Here is a 19,140-nt window from a genome sequence, read left to right as displayed (position 1 = left end):
CTATGATAGTGTGTATCACACTGAAAGTTCAATAAGCTCTACAATATGGACCATTTTACTGTTAACATCTGTTAATGAAGAATGCAAGACTACATGCTTCCTTTTATCATGGTTGTGATGTAGCCACATCCACTCTATAAAGAGTTGTCAGGATATTTCTAATCAGATAATATATTTTAGTAAGGATTCCAAATAGAAGATTTCAATAAAATTCATCCAGTGAGAAATTCAGGAATTAAAACAACCTTAGAAGAATGACAGACAGACAAAAAAAATGTTGTACATTTTGTACCTTAAAAGAAGTGAAACTGTGCTACAAAATTAACCAACATGGTGAAAGAACTGGTTATCATCCACAATACACTTGGCAGTATTTATCACACCATAACAAACTGATTAACTTGCTTTTTTGTTGTTACTTCCTACCTCCATAGAAGCCACTAACCAGCAAAAACTAAAAACCATCCCATATATTATAAACCAATCCATCCCAAAATCCTCTTTGCCCAGCAATGACAATCTCACATATAAACTTGCTAGTTAATTAAAAATCACTCTTCCCTCTTACAGGCAACATTTTACCTTCTTATGAAAAACCAATATCTTTCAAGACAAATAATTTAGAAAATTCCATGTTCAAAATATTAAGACATTAAATACTGCCCCCGCCCCAATTTATTAAAATAGGTATATGGTATATTTGTTTCATCTTGTGTCATTTGCAATCTATTTCACCAAACCTACATTAATTATACTCAAAGAAGGACTTTCATGGTTAGAATGAGAGTTGTCCTTGTATTGTCTAGTATAGTTTATGTAATGAAATTATATGCAGTGTTCTGTAGCAAGTGTTGTACAGTGTTAATAATTAATGATAAATTAATAAACATTTCTATTTATTTATATACATTACAAGAATAATTTTATTGAAAAACTAAATAGTTATGGTCAATATAATTATTTCAATGAGTAAGAAGAAATTTCTGATTTTATAATTTAAGGACATGAATCACAGAAATTCATTTCCACATGACATACTTCACTTAATAATCTGGAATTAATACACCATATTCCTGATTAATTCTTCATAATTTTGAAATTTTAAATTAGGTGAATCATCACATTATAAAACAGAAAGTAAACCATATTTAAGTCGCAGTTTTTACAGCAGGAGTTTCTAAAACAAAGAAATGACAATGTAAGCAAAACTGATATTAAAATATTTTCTGTAACTTTAGTACAAAAGGTGTAATTATCACTGAAATCTACTAAAAATGTGAAATACAAAGTTCAAAATGTTTTTGCTTTAAGCAGTGGTGCACCCAGATGGTAACGAAATTAATTTTTTTTTTAAATTTTTATGTTGTGTTGGGTCTTCTATTTCTGTACTACTTATGAATTAGCTATCATGGCAGATGCTCGTTCGTAGGTTGTATGCAATGCTAGTGTGTATTATCAAATCATCTACTCAACCCCCCCCCCCCCACACACACACACACAAGATTATACTCTGGGTGCATTACTGGCTTTAAATGGATTTCTTCTTAGTGACCGAAAATAATGTTATATTTCCAAATTATATCATTTCAACAATGTTTTGACCTACAACAAAACAGATATACATTAACCAAAGGTACATCAGTTGCAGAAAATATATACAATTGTGTATATACATAATAAACAAATATACACAATCTTGTATGCTGAGCAATAAATTCACATATAGTTAAGTGTAGGCAATTGTGTACATCTTAACTTATGGTAATGTACACTTGAAAAAACACAGCATAGTGTCCAGGACCGGCCTTTCTCTATAAAGGAGCCCAGGTGCAAAAAATCTTTTGGGGGCCATAAAATATTTTTTCCAAGTTAAAAATTAAAGGATTTGAAATAAACATATTGTAAAACCTCTTACCTGCAAATGATTTTGGCACAGGAAAACAAAAAAATCACATTTGAAATATCATATGTTTCCGCAAATGTGTACCGACTGTGCCCACTCGATCGTGGGGGCCCAGGTGCATTGCACCCATTGCACCCCGAGATGGCCGGCCCTGATAGCGTCATAAAACAGTAAATACATGGTTTAGAAAGAATACCAGAATGATAATTTGACCTGCAGGGCCTAATCTGAACCCTATGGGACATTTATGAAGTTTAATAGCACACCAAATTAAGGCAAAGGAGAGACAGTATTATTAACTGGTAAAAATATAACAAAAAAACTAATATAATGTAAAGGAGAGTTAAAACAATTTCATCAACTTTCTACTTGAAATCAATATTTCAAGTGGCACTTAGGCTATTGTATGCCCAAAGTTCATAGAACCAGGGCTAGCAAACTGCTAAGAATACTCAATTCATGCTGAAGTGGAGAAAGGAATAAATGATGTATTGATCATCAATACATGAAATCATGTCCTTTATACATAAAATTTTCCAACTGTTATATAAGCAAAATAGTTACCACTTTTAAAACTACAATGTCCATAAAAAAAAAGTTAATTTTCCAACATAAAATAATAACCAACTCATCCACAAGATGAACTGATTATCCTAATATCAGAATGGATTCTCCTTTTTCTGACAATGGTCAAAAAGTCTTGCATCTGTGGGCATCGAGTATTTAGGTACAAGGGAAAGAAAATGATTTTCTTCGATAAAGATATTTCATTTAAATCTGAACATGTCACATGATTTTTTGTACTATAGCATACAATGAACTTTTGTCAAAGAATGTAATAAGTATTTCAGGTAAATATATGCACTCCTAAAAAAGATGCAATCAATCAATCAATCTAGAACAGCTGTGAAAATGACAATTATTTAATGTGTAATACAAAGAAAGCATCTGTGAAAAAATTATTGTTGCTCATGATACCAAAACCCTATATTTTTAAGACAGTAACTGTTTTATTCATCATTTTCATTGCATTGCAATCATCGAGCTAGAAATTCTTAGCAAAAAAAATATTTGGTTTTCTTTATAAATTTCAAGAGCACCCAGTGAATAGCATTTAAAATAACAGCGTTGACTTCTCAAAAACGACAAATTCTATCAATGACAACTTCATAAGTACCTTTATATCATCTTAAGCAGAATATATTTTGTTACAAACAGCCTACTCAGATAATTTTCCTCAATAGAAAGATCTTTGGAATTACTGTTTGGGTAATTTGGATGACTGTAGACTGAAAATTCTTCATTAAACTGCAAAAGTAAAAAATGGTTTCTACATAAAAATTCTAAATGCAAAGAAGTACTTTTGAGACCACACAGCGAAAAGTTTGGAAAACAAGTTTTGTTGAAACAAAACTCTCCTGAAATTATCCTGTATATGATTTTTGAGATAATGCACATTCTTTTTATGTATATTAATAAACTACTCTTTTTCATGAACTAGTAAATGTACTTTTAAACTATATAATCGTACATAGCTCTTGCCACATTGCTGACAAGAGAAAGGCCTTTTCCCAGAATGAATTAGTAAGTGCATTTTTAGATTAGCTGCCTGTGAAAAGAACTTGCCACAAGTTGAACAAGAGAAAGGTTTTTCACCACTATGTGTTAATAAATGTGTTTTAAGGTGATATGGACGTGTAAAGGTCTTTTTACATACAGAGCAAGAGAAAGGTTGCTCCTTAGTATGACTTAATAAATGTGCTTTTAGATTGTAGGATCGTGTGTAAGACATACCACATATTGAACAATGATAGGATTTCCCATTATAATGAACTGCACTATGTCTTTTTAGATGCCGTGCAGCTGAAAAAGTCTTGCCACACTCTGAACAAGAAAAAGGTTTTGCTTGACTATGAACTGATAAATGTGTTTTAAGATTACCAGATTGTGAAAAGGGCTTACCACAAACTTGGCAAATAAAGGGTTTTTCACCAGTATGAACTAATTTATGCCGTCTTAAATTTTTTACATGGAAATTCTTGCCACATATTTCACAAAGAGTTTGATTACGAGTATGAGCTTCTTTATGTCTTCTTAAATTACACAATCCAGAAATTTTTCTATTACATATTTTACATTTAAAACGCTTTTTTTTATGACATGTGCTTTCCTTTTTCTTTGGCTTATCTCCAGATAATGGTTTTTCAAAAATTTCTCTCATGGTTTCTTTGAAAAAAGCAGAAGTCTGATTATTTCGAAGAGATGATGCAAAATGTTCCTCTTCCTCCTCTCTCTCTTTTTTTATCTGGAGAAAATATTTTTCCTCCTCTTCTTCCTGCAAATTAAGTTCCTGATAAGCTCCTTCAATAGGAATTTCAGTGGTTTGTGAGTTAATATCTATATTTACTTTGCTGGATATTTTCTCAGCCATGTTTGCAATATATATTACAAATGCAAATTACTTTATATTACCCTGTTATTACTATACAGCTTAATTTGCTATTCTTCACAATGACAATGTTGCATTTTCTCCTCTTCTGACCTGAAAAATTAAAGAAAATTTACAATTTTATACACACACATTTCAAATAGTACTGAGAACAGAAATTAAAATAAGTTGCAATCCTCAAATGATGATCCAGTTTGGACTGAGTGGACTAAAAAAAAAAAAAAACCAATGCTATGATAAACAGACCAATTTCCTTAGAATTTTACTATACACATATATATATATATATATATATATATATATATATATATATATATATATATATATATATATATATATATATATATTACAAACAGCTTCTCTTAATATTTTTATCAAACTGTTGATACAAATATTACTGATTTACTTCTTCACTTTGCATTATCATTTCTAATTATTATATGAGTCTATCTTTTTTTCTGACATGCAGAGCCAACCATTTGTGAGAGAAGTCTTGAGTCTTAAAAGAAATGTGAAATGATTTACAACCTGGTCTGAGTATGCAAATTGTTGATTCTGTTTTGTGGATTGTGATATCATTTAAGGATGATCCCCAAATGATTACATCACTATGACATAGGTCTTTCTTTAACCTACAATAGAGTACAGACTACACTGTATACTTTTGACCAGTTGATATTTTATTATTATTACTATAACGTGACACCTCCAATGACTCATTGTGAGAGGGCTCTCTACCTCTAATCCACTAGATACATCTTAATATCTCCACCACTACTAAATTCTCCAACTATAGATGAAACTACTACAATCAACACCATCTACCACTCATCCCCACTAATAACAGTATTTTTAATCTGTAAATTGTGTGTTCTCATGGCTGAAAAGCCCATATTAAGATTCCTCTCATCATAAGAATCGAACTCATATCTTTTCCGATCGAAGTGCACAATGTTCTGTTCTGTTGTTCTTCCAAATATGCTATCGAGGCATTATAAAAAAATTTTAAAACTTGTTATACTATGCAACTTTTAATCCATAAAAAACATATTATCCAACTGCTTACATGAGTAATTTCTTACTTAATGTGAATCCCAACACAAAAGGTAGTAAATTTGCAAATGAGTACTATATATGGACTACCTTCCCTAGTCAAAGGAAATGCCACATGGACCTCTAGGCAGAAGATGTCTCATCGCCCAGTAATACACTACCACCACCTTTTATTTGAGGCTTGAAGTGGCTTACTGCAATGTTTGATCTTCAGTGCAAAGGCTCCAGTTTATATCTCTTCCTCACAACACAGTGTAGGCAACAATCTTTGAGTACATGCCAAATCATACAGGGATCCAAAACCTCCCCTATTCAAGAGTTCAACAGTAATATGGTTTTGTAGGTGGCTACTAGATAGTTCAGAAGATTAAACCTGATGATAATGAATCTGGAGGATTCCCAATCATCTAGTGGTAAATCCTAATGACATTTGCCTGCAAGTGGGTCAGGGAGGAAATACTGAGACCATAGACAGGAAACTGGGTTTCCTATTTGTAAATAGTAAGTTTGTTACCCATAATCGGTAGTGTTGATGCTATGGGTCTTGTGACCTTTTGTTTGAGGTATAAAAATATAAAAGATAATTTGAATACTGATCTAGAGACCGAAAAAAAAAAAAAAAAAAACATTTTTAAGCAATTTCAGACTTAGAGTAAGCAGTGGCTATCTACCACCTAAAGAAAGTTATAAATATCCATGCTCATGGTGGGATTTGAATCCATTCTATTAGTTGGAGAGCACATGTACTACGTGCTTAGCTAGAGAAAACATGATTCTCCAACTCAAGTCTATAAATGTTGTACTAAGTTTAAATCACGAATGAGCATACCCTTCCATCAGTAGCACATCACAATCTTGCAACCATTTTGACATATGTTTAAACATGCAAGGTTCCATGTTCAGAAGAAAAGCTCATCAACTTGGCAGTTCTACAAATTGAGAGCCATATTACAAGGGTGATAAATACCTTCGCCGAGTGAGCAGCAAAATGTAGAATATTCTAGGGCATTTTGGGTGAGTTATAATATATATATATATATATATATATATATATATATATTTATATTACGAATTTACAATATAAATAGGTTATGCATGTAAATCAACATGTTCAGTAAATACGAGGGGTGGCACTTTCTGTGGGCCTAGGGGTGGGAAATACCTAAATACACCACAGATCATATTACAATAAAAAGAGTAATGTAATAAAATTCTGAGAATCAATGACTTTTACATGTACACTCAGATATACAAATATTAAAGGTAACAATTGCAAAGACAAAAAAAGAAATTTGTGGTGGACAAAAAAGTTTAAAAAAAAAAAAAAAGCAAGACATGTAACCACAGAGTTATGTCTAGCTAGCAGGTCAGCATTTAAAGAACACACAGAGAAAAAAATGTAGGAAACTGTGGAAATGCAACAAATGTATCATACTGATTTAAATAAATAATTTTCTTAACACACAATAACGAGTAATATACTTCAATTATCATAACTGACCTAACCTCACAGAAGGTTGAATACTTATGATACTAAGGAGAGTTAATAAAATATAAAAAATTTTAATAATTTTAAGAAATAATAAACTCCCAACTAAACATCAGGAGGGAAAAAATTTGGATAACCTTTTGTAAATACATATATACTGTATATATATATATTTTTAATCTGTTTCAAAAATTATTTATGGGATGTGATGAATTAATTTTTATAATCATATATAAAAGTAAAATTATAATCATGCCTATAGATATCAGGCATTGGGCTCCAAAAGTGAGTATAGTATTAAGTATAATTTATTACTGTAACAAATATGTTGATGCCTCTTAATTATTACTAAAGGTTCCCATCTGTGTCTAGAAAATGACATAAACTAAGCCTCCATAGTGCAATTGGAAGAATGATGGTATATTGCACCATTCAAATGGAAAAGGCCTAAGTTCAATTCTTGTCATTAGAAGAGGAACTTTTATATGCACTTTTTCATTTGAAGGCAAGTTAGCCAATCTCATATGTAGGTAGCAGAGTTTTTTCTCCTGGAAACTTGGATTTTTATTTTTTCTGCATACAGACAAATTGACCTTCAGAACACACACTTTACAGACAGAAAATACTGTTGGTGGTAGGCAATAGATGGCATTGATAGTAGTTGTGTGTAATGGGGGGAGATGGTTAGCTGAGTGGAGTAGAGTGTACTCCTGCGATGAGTCAGCTCCTTGCAGGTGTCATATAGTAAAATCATAATAACAGTAAATAGAAATAGGCATTCTTCTCCACTCTGAATATCATTTTTGCATCAGAGATACTATTCAAGAAACAGTTATCTCACACAATAATTTCACTCTGAATTAGCAGAGCCAGCAACACAAATCAGCAGCTGAATGAATGAATAGTCTTCTTTTAAGATGGAAACCACAAATAATATTCTAAAATTGTGATTGTAAACCTACAGCATACTGGCATGGAACCTTATTCTAGAATAACCAACAGTACTTTTTTCTTATTTTTTAAATCAAACCTCAGGAAAGGGCTAATAGTTTCCAATAAGCTTCATTATCCAATGGATGATGATGGCATTCTCACATACATGAACTAGGTTGCAAATGGATCTATTAAGTTTAATGTTAGTAACTAAACAGGCCAAGGAAGTATAGCAAGGTCACTCAAGCAGAAATCCAACTCTGAGTGATCTATACCTTGTGACATATCAGATACTCCCAGCAGAATATGTTATTAGGCATATAAACTGAGTTGGCCAGCAACAACGGTAGCTCTGCACCATTGTCCAAGAACACACTTTCCATTCACTGCTACTGATATTTCCTGATCATACACATCATCAACACTAAATAATAGGAACAACAGGACTTCTACATAGGGCAATTTTTTTTTCTCAAGTATCCCATGCCAGTTTTCTGTTAAAACTGTTTGTTTTTATGTTCAATGAAGTGGAATTCTGTAAAAATCCATTTGCAGACTGCTACTATATTATGCTGTTGCCTGATTGGTAAAAAACCATCTTAAGCACAGTTCTTCTAACCTTCCAATTTTTTGTTTAATATTGGCTTCACTGACAAGCTAACTTTATCCAAAAGACTATTGTTTACTGAATATTTCTTGGATGCTGAACCATTCTAAGTACTGAGACTCTTGCACATGAACAAACAGTGAAAAGACAGTTTATGACAATAGCACACATTTTGCAATGTGTGTAAGTGTCATAAACTGTCTTTTCATTGTTTGACATTTTTGGAGAAGTGGTTAATCCCCTCTCAGCACTATTCTGTGCTAAGCGAAATGCTAAGATGGTTCCACCACATTGCGAGAAGCACAGTCACATGGTCAATAAGATTACAATAAATGATTCAGAATGTGTGAGAAAAAGGGCTAGGTCGAAAATGAAATGGACAGACAATATCAAATAAGATCTTAATAGATAGTTTAAATGGCATGAAGCAGCAGTTCAATATAATCAGACCTCCACAAACGTTAGATGCAGGGATATAAAATTGTATGTACATTGCATCGCATCTCCAAAAAGTAAAAAAATATACGTTCCCGCTTCCATTTCTTTACCCACACAATTAGTTAAAGAAAAAAAAAATACAGCTCTGTACTCTTTATCAACGGGATACATGCAATTGCCTATTTCTTAAATAATAACGTGACAGGATAACAGCAGGAAACATAATAGGTATACTATGTATCAAAATTACTTCGTTGTTACGTTCTTTGGAGGAAATGGAAACTAGATCCAGAACAGATTCGCTTCGCACAGATCCTTCCCACAATAATGGGAAATATATAGTAAGTGCACGAAGCATTTCATAACGCGAACTGTCTTCAGATCAGATCTCTGTATTCATTATTTAATAAAAATGAAATCAGAAGCTAGTAAGAAGCAAGGATAAACCTACAAATTATGAAATACTTACAACGAGAAAAAAATCAAACACACAACAGAACTCGCGGAAAGTACTTTCAGCAGCGCCCTCTCAAGAACAGGTATATTCATTACGATAAAGAGCCAAGAGGCTATTTTTCCGGCGACTTAAATTAAGTTAAGGGGGATAGTAAATCCCGTATTATTTTACAGCCAGGTACGAAACTCGGAGATCGAAATCTAAGAGTTTCATGCCGAAGAACAATCAGCGAGTCAAAGCGTAAGTCATCACTTGGGTAGTACAACACTCGGGCAACTCGGAGCAAAGGTGGAGCAAGTTCCGTCACTATCCTTAATATTTTCTCATAAACGCAGCTCCTAAGAGATGTATTACTGTTTTACATTATGGGGAGAGGTCACTACTCAGACCGGTTTCGACCCTTATTGAGATCTCATCAGTGAGTAGGTAGACCTGGAATATCAAGGTTTAAGTGAACCGAACTTACATATACCCCTACTAACGAATTGCAGAACGGTGTACTCATATATTATTATTACATATATATCATCATATCATTATATATATCATATAATATTATTATGGCAATAATAATATTCAGAGCGTATAAAACATAAAATGTTTTATGCGCTCTGAATTGATCCCACACTAACATCGCCGGCATTTTAAACAACGCACCTGGACGTTTCGCCCATATCTTTTGTTTCCATAATTTCATTCCCGTTTCGTCCATCCAGCCTTTAACTTGAAGGTGGATAATAATGCCACGGGGAATTTCATCTCTCGGTAACTTTTTTCTCTTGAAGATTAACATGGGAGGGGGGGTAGTTTTGTTCCGTCCGCGCAACATGCTAAAACTACAGTGTAGTAAATTTTTTCGTGACCTGTTGTTTTGATCACTATTGATTTGGTGCCTTTTGAATCTACTGTCCGATATGAAGGAATATCAAAAGTTAGAGGCACTTCATCCATGTTCGCAATTTGATTAAGCTCGAAGTTAAATTTCCTTCTCGCTGATATGACAAATCAATGGACTTCTATAATTTTAGCTTCATAGTCAGCCGGCATTTTTGGGGCTAGAGTGGTTTTTGTATGCATGCATAACCCGTGTCTTTTCATAAATCTAAAGCACCAAGACAGTGATCCGGTAAAATCTAAAATTCCATTATCAGTTGCCCATCGTTTCACTTCAAAAGTAATCATTTTCTTAGAAACTGATATTCCCATGTTTCGATGATTTGTTACCCAATTTTTCATTTGTACTTCTAATTCTGGCCATTTTTCTAAGTGCGAACGGAATGTTTTCTTGTGTTTACATAGCAGTTTTAACTGTTCCTCTTGTTTTCTCCACTCGCGAACCATTTTTTCTGTTGGTGGTGAACCAAAATGCCTTTCTGTTGCTCTTTCCATATGGTTTTGCATAATTTATCACATTTAATTTATAACTCACGTTATATGAATTTTTTTTTGTTTTACACTCATTTTTATCTAATTAAAAAAAAAAACAGCTAACGCCTTTTTATTCCCGTATACGGGGAGTAGGCGAGGCCATTTAGCCCTATCTAACTTTTTAGCCCTATCTATTTTTTTCTAATTTTAAGATAATAATTTTAACGACTTATAAAAAGTAATTCAAATGAACCATACAAAAGCACACGTTTACACACTAATGACTACTTACTAATTTTATTAGCATATTGCGCCAGTAATTGAACTTCGCTAACAGCTTCGGTACAGTGTAAAGATTCGTTTTTTAATGTCACCTTCGGAACATAAGACGCACCCCAATTTTAAGTCGATTTTTCTATGTAAAAAAGGTGCGTCTTATGGTCCGAAAAATACGGTAATTAATATTATTATGTCATTGTGTTGCATTAATGTTTCTCGTGTAATAAAAACAAAATAGCAATTGGAGATTTTCTTATATTTTTGTCTTATAATCGATCAGGGACGATATTTAATTGTTTACGCGATCTAATCTGGCGACGGCCCAGAACTTGAGTCAAAATAAACCTATGTGTTCCTTGCGTTTTAGAAACGAGATTCAAACCAGATTTTTTATTTCGAAAGGTAGGCAGATTTCCTACCAACTGAGCTGAAACAACTTAGGTGTTGTTCTTTGAACGCTCGGTACAAATCACAGTCCTTATTTTCTTTTTTGTTTAACAAGCTATAAGAACACACTGAAAACGGAAGCTTTGAGCAGAAGGTTGAAAAATATTAAGCACAGTCGTGTATTCGGCTAATCTAAAATGATTGGAGAAAATTACGTTTCTACTTCCCCATAGCATCATGTGGAAGTAGAAACACAACCATGAGAAATAAAACACTGATCATTCTTGATCACCCTTCGTTTTCACTTCCACCCTTCACAGAAACATTATGTACCATTCAACTTAAAATCAGTCCTAGCTTTATTTATTTCATATTTATTTCTATTTCAGATTTATATATTTCATAGAGGCAAACTGTATTAAACAATGAAGAATCACAGCCGTTGGTTCAACAGCAAATGCCTCAGTTAGGATGTTTTCATTGTTGATAACAAAGCTGAAATTCACTTTCTCAGCAAAAGAAACCATACAATGGTGATTGTTCTGTTGAGATTGCAAAGTGAACACCACATTTACCACAAGGATTAGTTCTTCAGTCGGATGATTGAACGCTGTGTCTTCGATAAGTATATTTGCGATGTCACAAGTGAATTTACAGAAGTTGACAAAAAGAGGAAAAGATCAAATCAATGTTAGATTGGTAACTTGCAAGCGAGTGAATGGTGTTAACGAGTGGCGAGTGTAAAATGCACAAGAGAAAGCTAATTTTATATATTATTCTTAATGACAATGTATATTTATTCATCTAGTTTTTATTTTCCCTTTGATGGTAATTTTACTTATTAATTAGGAAATTCAACATTGTTGCAGAATAGATTTTCTTTTCTTATTGTCATTTTCAGGTTTTTCTTTTTGTTGGTTTGAAGTTGATCATTCTCATTCGTTGAGAAGCCCAAAATGTGATGAAAGATGGGCGTGTTGGCTTTTAACTGAACGGTACCTTGCTGTAGTCGAACTTTCATCGTTAGGAGTTGGAGGATACGGTGATTGTTCCTACACAACGTCTTGCGTAGTTGAAATGCGGCGCGTCCATCCAGAAGGGGTTCGTCACGGTGTTACAGGCCGTGTAGAGCCGCTCTTCTGAGCTGGCAGCCACGAGCCAATTAGTTACGTAAGTTAGGTTAAGTTGAGTGTTGATCAGCACAACCGGATCCGGACGATAGGGTGGGGGCCACCAGCGCAGCATATGTTTGCCCGTTAGGAGGGGGAGGAAACGGTGACACTCATTGTTCGTGCTGGTGTCCTTCCGAAAGGGAAATCTCGTCTAAAGATCCGGTTGAATAATGAATTATTTTCCTTTTTTTTACAGGTAACAGAGAGAGAGACAGAGAGAGAGAGAGAGAGAGAGAGAGAGACAGAGAGAGATATTTCTTGTAAAACAAGGAAAAGTTTCCATTACTGAATTCAGAAGGTCCTCCTCAAGTACAAAAGGCGATATTTTTGTAGCTGCATTCAGAAATGCAAGTCTTCATAAAGCAGTTGGTTGATTGACCGTCCATTGCGTCCTTCTACCGTAAAAGACTTAACTTCAGTTTTACTCATGACGGGATGTTTGTGGAGGTGTCCTTCACTGTGAGTTAACCAATCTCATATGGAGATAGCAGGGTTTTTTCTCCCGGAAACTCGGGTTTTTAATCCCGCTATCGAAGTATGTCTTAATTGCTGTAACCGAAGATGCAATATAACTTATTTTTCTTGAAACGTCTAGTATCTGTAATATTTGTGTTTGTGTGTTTTTGACTCCTTTTACTCCTCAGGATGCCCTAGGAATCTTTTTAGAATTGATCCAGTGAAAACTTGATTTTTAAAATATAACTTTAAATGAAATTTCACATCATTTATCCATCTGGGGTACTAGAACAAATAAGTTTGCCAACTCCCTCACTGCGTTACAAATAATTCGACGTTATTCGAGCAAATAAAATAAATGATCGAATTTATAAGTTTATCATTGTAACTTTTGTATATCATGTGGATTATTCTCAATTTTCAAAATGGTACAAATTTCTCAATTTTATATAAGATTTTTTTATTTTAAAGTATTTTTTCCTTTGTCAATTTAATATATATATTGGCTGGCCTGATAACAGGCTAAGTTACTTTGTGTGTGTGTGTGTCTCACATAAATAATTAAAAGTGTAGAAATGGTGCCCTCCGATTTGCGGGAAACGCAAAAACAGATTATCTGCATGATCAAAAACAGAAGTAGATGTCTGATTGAGCTTGTAAAAGACCATTTCCTCCAATTAGCGAATGAATAATTATTCTGCTGACACTTGCTTGTGCCTAGGAAGAAAGTCCTAATCTATGATGTAAGGGGATAATAATTATAGAAGCCTGGGTCCAGGAGATTTAGTTCTCTTTGTGTGGGCGACATATTTGCGAATTCTTCCTCACACCTTGTCAACTCTTTAACTGACTTTTCCATCGCTAACCATGAAAAGTATTAAATAACTGCAGTAATAGTGAAGATCAAATAACTTCACATTAAATTTATATTAAATCCATTACTTAATGCAGTCTATCATCCAGTGGTTAATTCAAATGCAGATACAAATACAAAATTAGAAATTAATATAATACTTCTAACATATTAAAAGATAATTCAATTTAAGACAGAAAAACATATGGGTTTCCTCATATCAGTAAATTAAATTTGAAATATAACTAGTGAAATGTACAGGAAAGGGCACAAAAATATCGGGACTTACCTCTTCTCTCTTTGCGACTTTTGAATACTTCTCATGTTCTGTGCAGGAGTTGGTTTGCTCTAAGTAACGTCACAGTTTGTTTCTGAAAACATTCTGAGAGGCTAGAAAGCTCAGATAACGCATCCATCATTATTCCTAAATTGTTTATGAAGTATTTCTTCAAGTTCACCGGCTAGCCCTTGAAATATTGTTCCTTCTTTACCATGTCGATTTCCATTATGAGCCGCATGTGTAAAGAAACTGTGCAATGATGCATAATTATTCTATGCTAAGTGAATACCCTTATGTGAAGAACTTGCACCTAGGGTGTGTACCTCTGTATATGTTATACACTCCAAACCACTCCTTACAAAATAACTAATTCTATTTACCTTTGAATGCGATCCACTCGTCAAGTGTCCAGCAAGTCAGTAAAATCTTTCCTTTCGTTCAACGTATTAATATTATCGCATTGCAACTGATGCCAATTCTGTGTTTCTGTGGATTCGTTACCAACTGCTTTCTCTTCAAAAACTACATACAAACTGTCATTATGAACTCGTTTAGTATTATCACTGTTATCCGAGCTATTTTTCCATTTAAAGAAGGTACCAATGTACTTATCCATAGTTGAAATACTTATTTACTTGAATATAACTCGTGATTCATTGGTTAGTACCGTATAACTCGCACCGCTGATTTTACTTCTACAAGAATAAAAGGATTCTACAGGAAAAAAAGTTTAAACACGTTCACATCAGGGCGATAGTAACTCGCTCACCATGGTAAACCACACGCCCTCCACAGTAGCCAATAGTGGCTGCACACGCAAGAAAAACAAGTAGTTTTATTATATCACTGAACAAGATACAGAGACATTTGCAGTCTGTGTAATATATTTCTCAACAAATAGTGCGATTAGAGACAATGGAATAAAAACGGCACTAACCAGTGAATCACAGATCCCCTTCCCACAGAAACGGCTCTATAGACTCAAGCAAAACCATATGTTACATCGGCAAACAGAGTATCTAACTAAAAATTAGATGTTTGCCAGTAGTCCTCCTCCAGCTCAAACAGCAGCAATAAAATTCAACCGGCCATGTTAAAATTCGTAAACGTGTTAAAACTAAGAAATATATAGTGAGTGCTGTGATGGAGGTTTCACATATTATGGAATTCGGTTGAGGAGAATTAGAATTTCAACTCAACCGTCGCGGTGCTTTTATTTTTCAATCGCGGGATCTTTTGTTAATACCCCAACAATCATATACACATCTTCATAGCAGCTCTATCTCTACTGGCCTGCCATTGCTCTCTATTTAACGCCCTGCTTTCATTTCACAGTCATTCGTGAAAGATTATTCATTACATATCTCAAGGTCTTGTAAATTACTGCGAGTACCATCGACAGGGTGTGTAGCATAAAGGCAGCCTGCTTCATTAGACGCCGTATTACATCAACGAGATATTTTACAGCATCTGATGTAGATGCGAGAGATTAATTGAAGGATTAAAAATTCTCTCAAAAATAATGCAAAAGAAAAGTGGTTTTCATTAAATTTTATCGTATATATTATTATTATTCCGGGCAACTCCAAGAAGTCGACAGACTCATCGAGGGAGGCCCTAACATCATTTCAAGAGCAACTATTCGACATTCACACAGTATCTATCATACCTTCCCTTGAACTAATTCACGGTCGTAGTACTCACAACAGACTCTGCCAGCTTATTCCACTCATTCACCACTCTCTAAGTAAAAAACCTAACTTTAACACCCTTGTCAACCACATTCTTGCCAGCTTCCATGCATGGCCCCTAGCCTCCCGCCACCAGTCTTATTCTCAAAAATATCTTCTGGATTAATCTTATAGAAACCCTTCCGTAATTTAAATGTCTCAATCATATCACCCCTTTTCCGCCTATCGACCAATTTCTGCAATCCACAAATATTCAACCTATTCTCATAAGGTTCATTCCACAGACCTGCTACCATCTTGGTCACTCATTTCTTCATCCTCTCCACTTCCTCCCCACCACGAAGAAACCCTGGTGCCATAACTGGGCACAGTAGTCCAAATGGGGTCTTATCAAGGCTCGATACAGAGGAACAACAACTTGTTAGTCTCTGCATGTCAAAGTATTTTTCAGAAGCCAAGTGATTTGATGAGCTGATTTAGCTACTTTTGCAATGTGCCCCTAAACTTCAATTCCCTATCCACCCTCACTCCCAAATCCCTGGCCTCATCAATCTCCTGGAGTACTGTTCAATCAATGTGATATACTGCTGCTATTCTTTTCACTGCAGAGTGCATAACCTTCCACGTTGCCACATTAAATTGACATCCATTTTTCCTAGCCTAGTCATCCAGACTATCCAAATCATCGAGTAAAATTTTGACATCCTGTTCACTCACAATTGCTGTACCCGACTTTGCATCATCAGCAAACAAGTGAACACTTCCTCTTAGATCCTTTCCTATATCATTGATGAACAAATTGAAAAGCAGTGGTCCAAGAACAGAGCCGTGCAGCACACCACTAGTCACAAGCGTGTTTTAGACTCAACTCCTGAATAAACCACTCTCTGGTATCTCTCCATCAACCACAATCCTAATCCATTTCACCAACCCTATATCCATCCCCATCTGCTCCAGTTTACTGATTAGAGTTCCATGTGGTATCCTGTCAAAGGGCTTAGCAAGGTCCAGTAGAATAACTGTAAATCCATTGCCCTTATCCAGTTCAGCCGTCATTGTGTTATAAAATGTGAGCAAGTTACTGAAGCATGATCTATCCTTCACAAAACCATGCTCCCCATACAGTATCCCATTTTCATCTAACCAATCCTGTATTCTTTTGTTGACTAATTTCACTAAGACCTTGACAATGATTCCTGATATGCTAATCGGTCGGTAATTTATAACAGCAGTCTTGGAACCTCTTTCCACCCCCTCGGGACTAACCCAGACCCGAGACTCAAATTAAACAAAATGATCAAGGGTACTGACAATTCTTTAGCCGCTTCACGTACGACACGAGCTGGTATACCATCCAATCCCACAGATGTATTGACATTGAGGTTTTGCAATACACTACTCACCTCCACCTCATTCACCACATTTCCCGTATAATCTATTGGTTCATTCATTTCTGCAATGTCACCACCTGGATGATATACTCTTGCAAAGTGCTCGCTCAGCAATTCAACTATATCAACTGATTTTTTTACCTCCCTACCATCGGCATTCTTTAAAATCATTCTGCCATATACATTTTTTCTTTTGCTTGCAACATATTGAAAAAACTGTTTAGGATTCTCTTTAGCCTGCATGGCCAATGTTCTTTCGTAATCCTTTTTTGCTTTTCTTACCACACCCGTTACCCTTCTGGCCTGGGCTTTATACTGTTCATATGCCTGCCGGTCACCTTTCTCCTTAAATTCCCTCCATATAGTTGTTTCTTTTTTTGCAGCTCAAGCTTAATGGTGTTATTCATCCATTTAACTCCTAGTTCGTGATATCGTGATTAACTTCACGATAGCGAAAATAGCACATTTGAGACTATCTGGTGTGAGATTGAGGTCAGTTGGGTGCTGCTATAGACCATGCGATAGAATAGATGATGGAGACAGTACGCATAGGCAAATGGACTTAATGAGCGGAGGACAGGTAATTATTATGGGGGATTTCAAATACAGTAACATTGATTGGAGGGAGCAGAAGACAAATGGGAGGAAGGAAATGAATTTTATGCAGTTATTAAGAGATAACTACCTGTAACAACATGTAATGAAAGATACTAGGGGTTCGAGAGTGCTTGACCTAGTAACTGCATCTGAGAAATGGGCTATTATGAATATAATCATATTACCACTAATTGGTAAGAGTGATCATGAGGTCTTGACCTGGGAGGTGGCTAAATGTGTGGAATTTTCAATTAAGACAGGGTACATGTGGAATTATCTGGTGGTAAGTATGGCAAGCTTAGCAGATTGCTTGGATCAGTGCCATGGCATGTTAAATTGCAAGGGCTGGATGTAGATATCATAGCGCATGGAAAGTGGTTAAGGAGCGTTTGAGGGAGGTCATTGCTGACTGCATACCTGGTGTCCAGAGAATAAATCAAGTCGGAGTTAAATGGATTAATAACACCATTAAACTTGAGCTGGAAAAAAAAAAAGAAACAACTGTGGATGAAATTCAAGGAGAAATGTGACCTGCAGTCACACGAACAGTACAGAGCACAAGCCAGAAGGGCAACTAGTGTGGTAAGAAAAGTAAAAGCGGGTTATGAAAGGAAATTAGCAATGCAAGCTAAAGTGAATCCCAAACAGTTCTTTCGATATGCTGCAAGTAAAAGAAAAATGTATACGGCAAAATGATTCTAAGGAATGCCGATGGCAGGAAAGTAACTGAATCAGCTGAAATAGTAGAATTACTAAGAGAACACTTTGCAAGAGTATATCCTCCAGACTGTGATATCGCAGTAATGAGAGAACGAATGGCTGTTACAGAAATTGAAGTGAATGAAATGGAGGTGAATAGTATATTACAGAATTTTAACGTAAATACATATGTGCGATTGGATGGTATACCCGCTCGAGTCTTACGTGAAGGAGCAAAGGAATTGTCAGTTCCTTTGACCATATTGTTTAATGTAAGTCTCAGCTCTGGACCGGAGGGGGTGGAAAGAGGGGAAAATAGTTCCATTGCATAAACAAGGTTCCAAGACTGTTGTTGCAAATTACCGACCGATCAGCATATTAGGAATCGTTGTCAAAGTTTTAGAGTTATTAGTCAAGAGCAAAATACAAGAATGGATAGATGAAAATGGGATACTGCATAGAGGACAGCATGGTTGTTTGAAGGGTAGATCATGCCTCATAACTTACTCACGTTTTGTAATAGAGTGACGGCTTAATTGGATAATTGATTTACAGTGACACTGCTGGAGTTTGCTGAGGCCTTTGACAGGATAACATATCTAATTCTAATCAGTAAACTGTAGCACATGAGGATGGAT

The 19,140-nt window shown here is 35.0% G+C and overlaps 1 protein-coding gene across 3 annotated transcripts; it reads right to left on the bottom strand.

The window, feature by feature from the left end:
* Positions 1–890: 890 nt before the first annotated feature.
* Positions 891–9,389, bottom strand: LOC150098538 (uncharacterized). 3 transcript variants are annotated; one of them, XM_090405022.1, is made up of 3 exons: positions 9,342–9,389; positions 3,866–4,445; positions 891–1,177 (listed from the first exon to the last, which is right to left on the bottom strand). In XM_090405022.1, exons 2-3 carry the CDS (start codon positions 4,332–4,334, stop codon positions 1,149–1,151), a joined length of 498 nt encoding a protein of 165 aa, XP_090261148.1. In that variant the 5' UTR covers positions 4,335–4,445; positions 9,342–9,389; the 3' UTR covers positions 891–1,148. The 3 variants fall into 3 exon arrangements, with proteins under 3 accessions (XP_090261148.1, XP_090261146.1, XP_090261147.1); XM_090405020.1 differs by having other exon boundaries at positions 891–4,445; XM_090405021.1 differs by lacking the exon at positions 9,342–9,389 and adding an exon at positions 9,123–9,240 and having other exon boundaries at positions 891–4,445.
* Between the last annotated feature and the right edge of the window lie 9,751 nt (positions 9,390–19,140).

Source organism: Typopeltis vanoorti, chromosome 15 (assembly GCF_054136105.1).
Source record: "Typopeltis vanoorti isolate ZY-2024b chromosome 15, IOZ_Tvanoo_1.0, whole genome shotgun sequence".
NCBI classification, from domain to species: Eukaryota; Metazoa; Arthropoda; class Arachnida; order Uropygi; family Thelyphonidae; genus Typopeltis; species Typopeltis vanoorti.
This window is presented reverse-complemented; position numbering and strand designations above follow the sequence as displayed.

Excerpts from the sequence above, each read along its gene's own strand:
- LOC150098538 (XM_090405020.1), bottom strand. The coding sequence starts at position 4,334 with ATGGCTGAGAAAATATCCAGCAAAGTAAATATAGATATTAACTCACAA.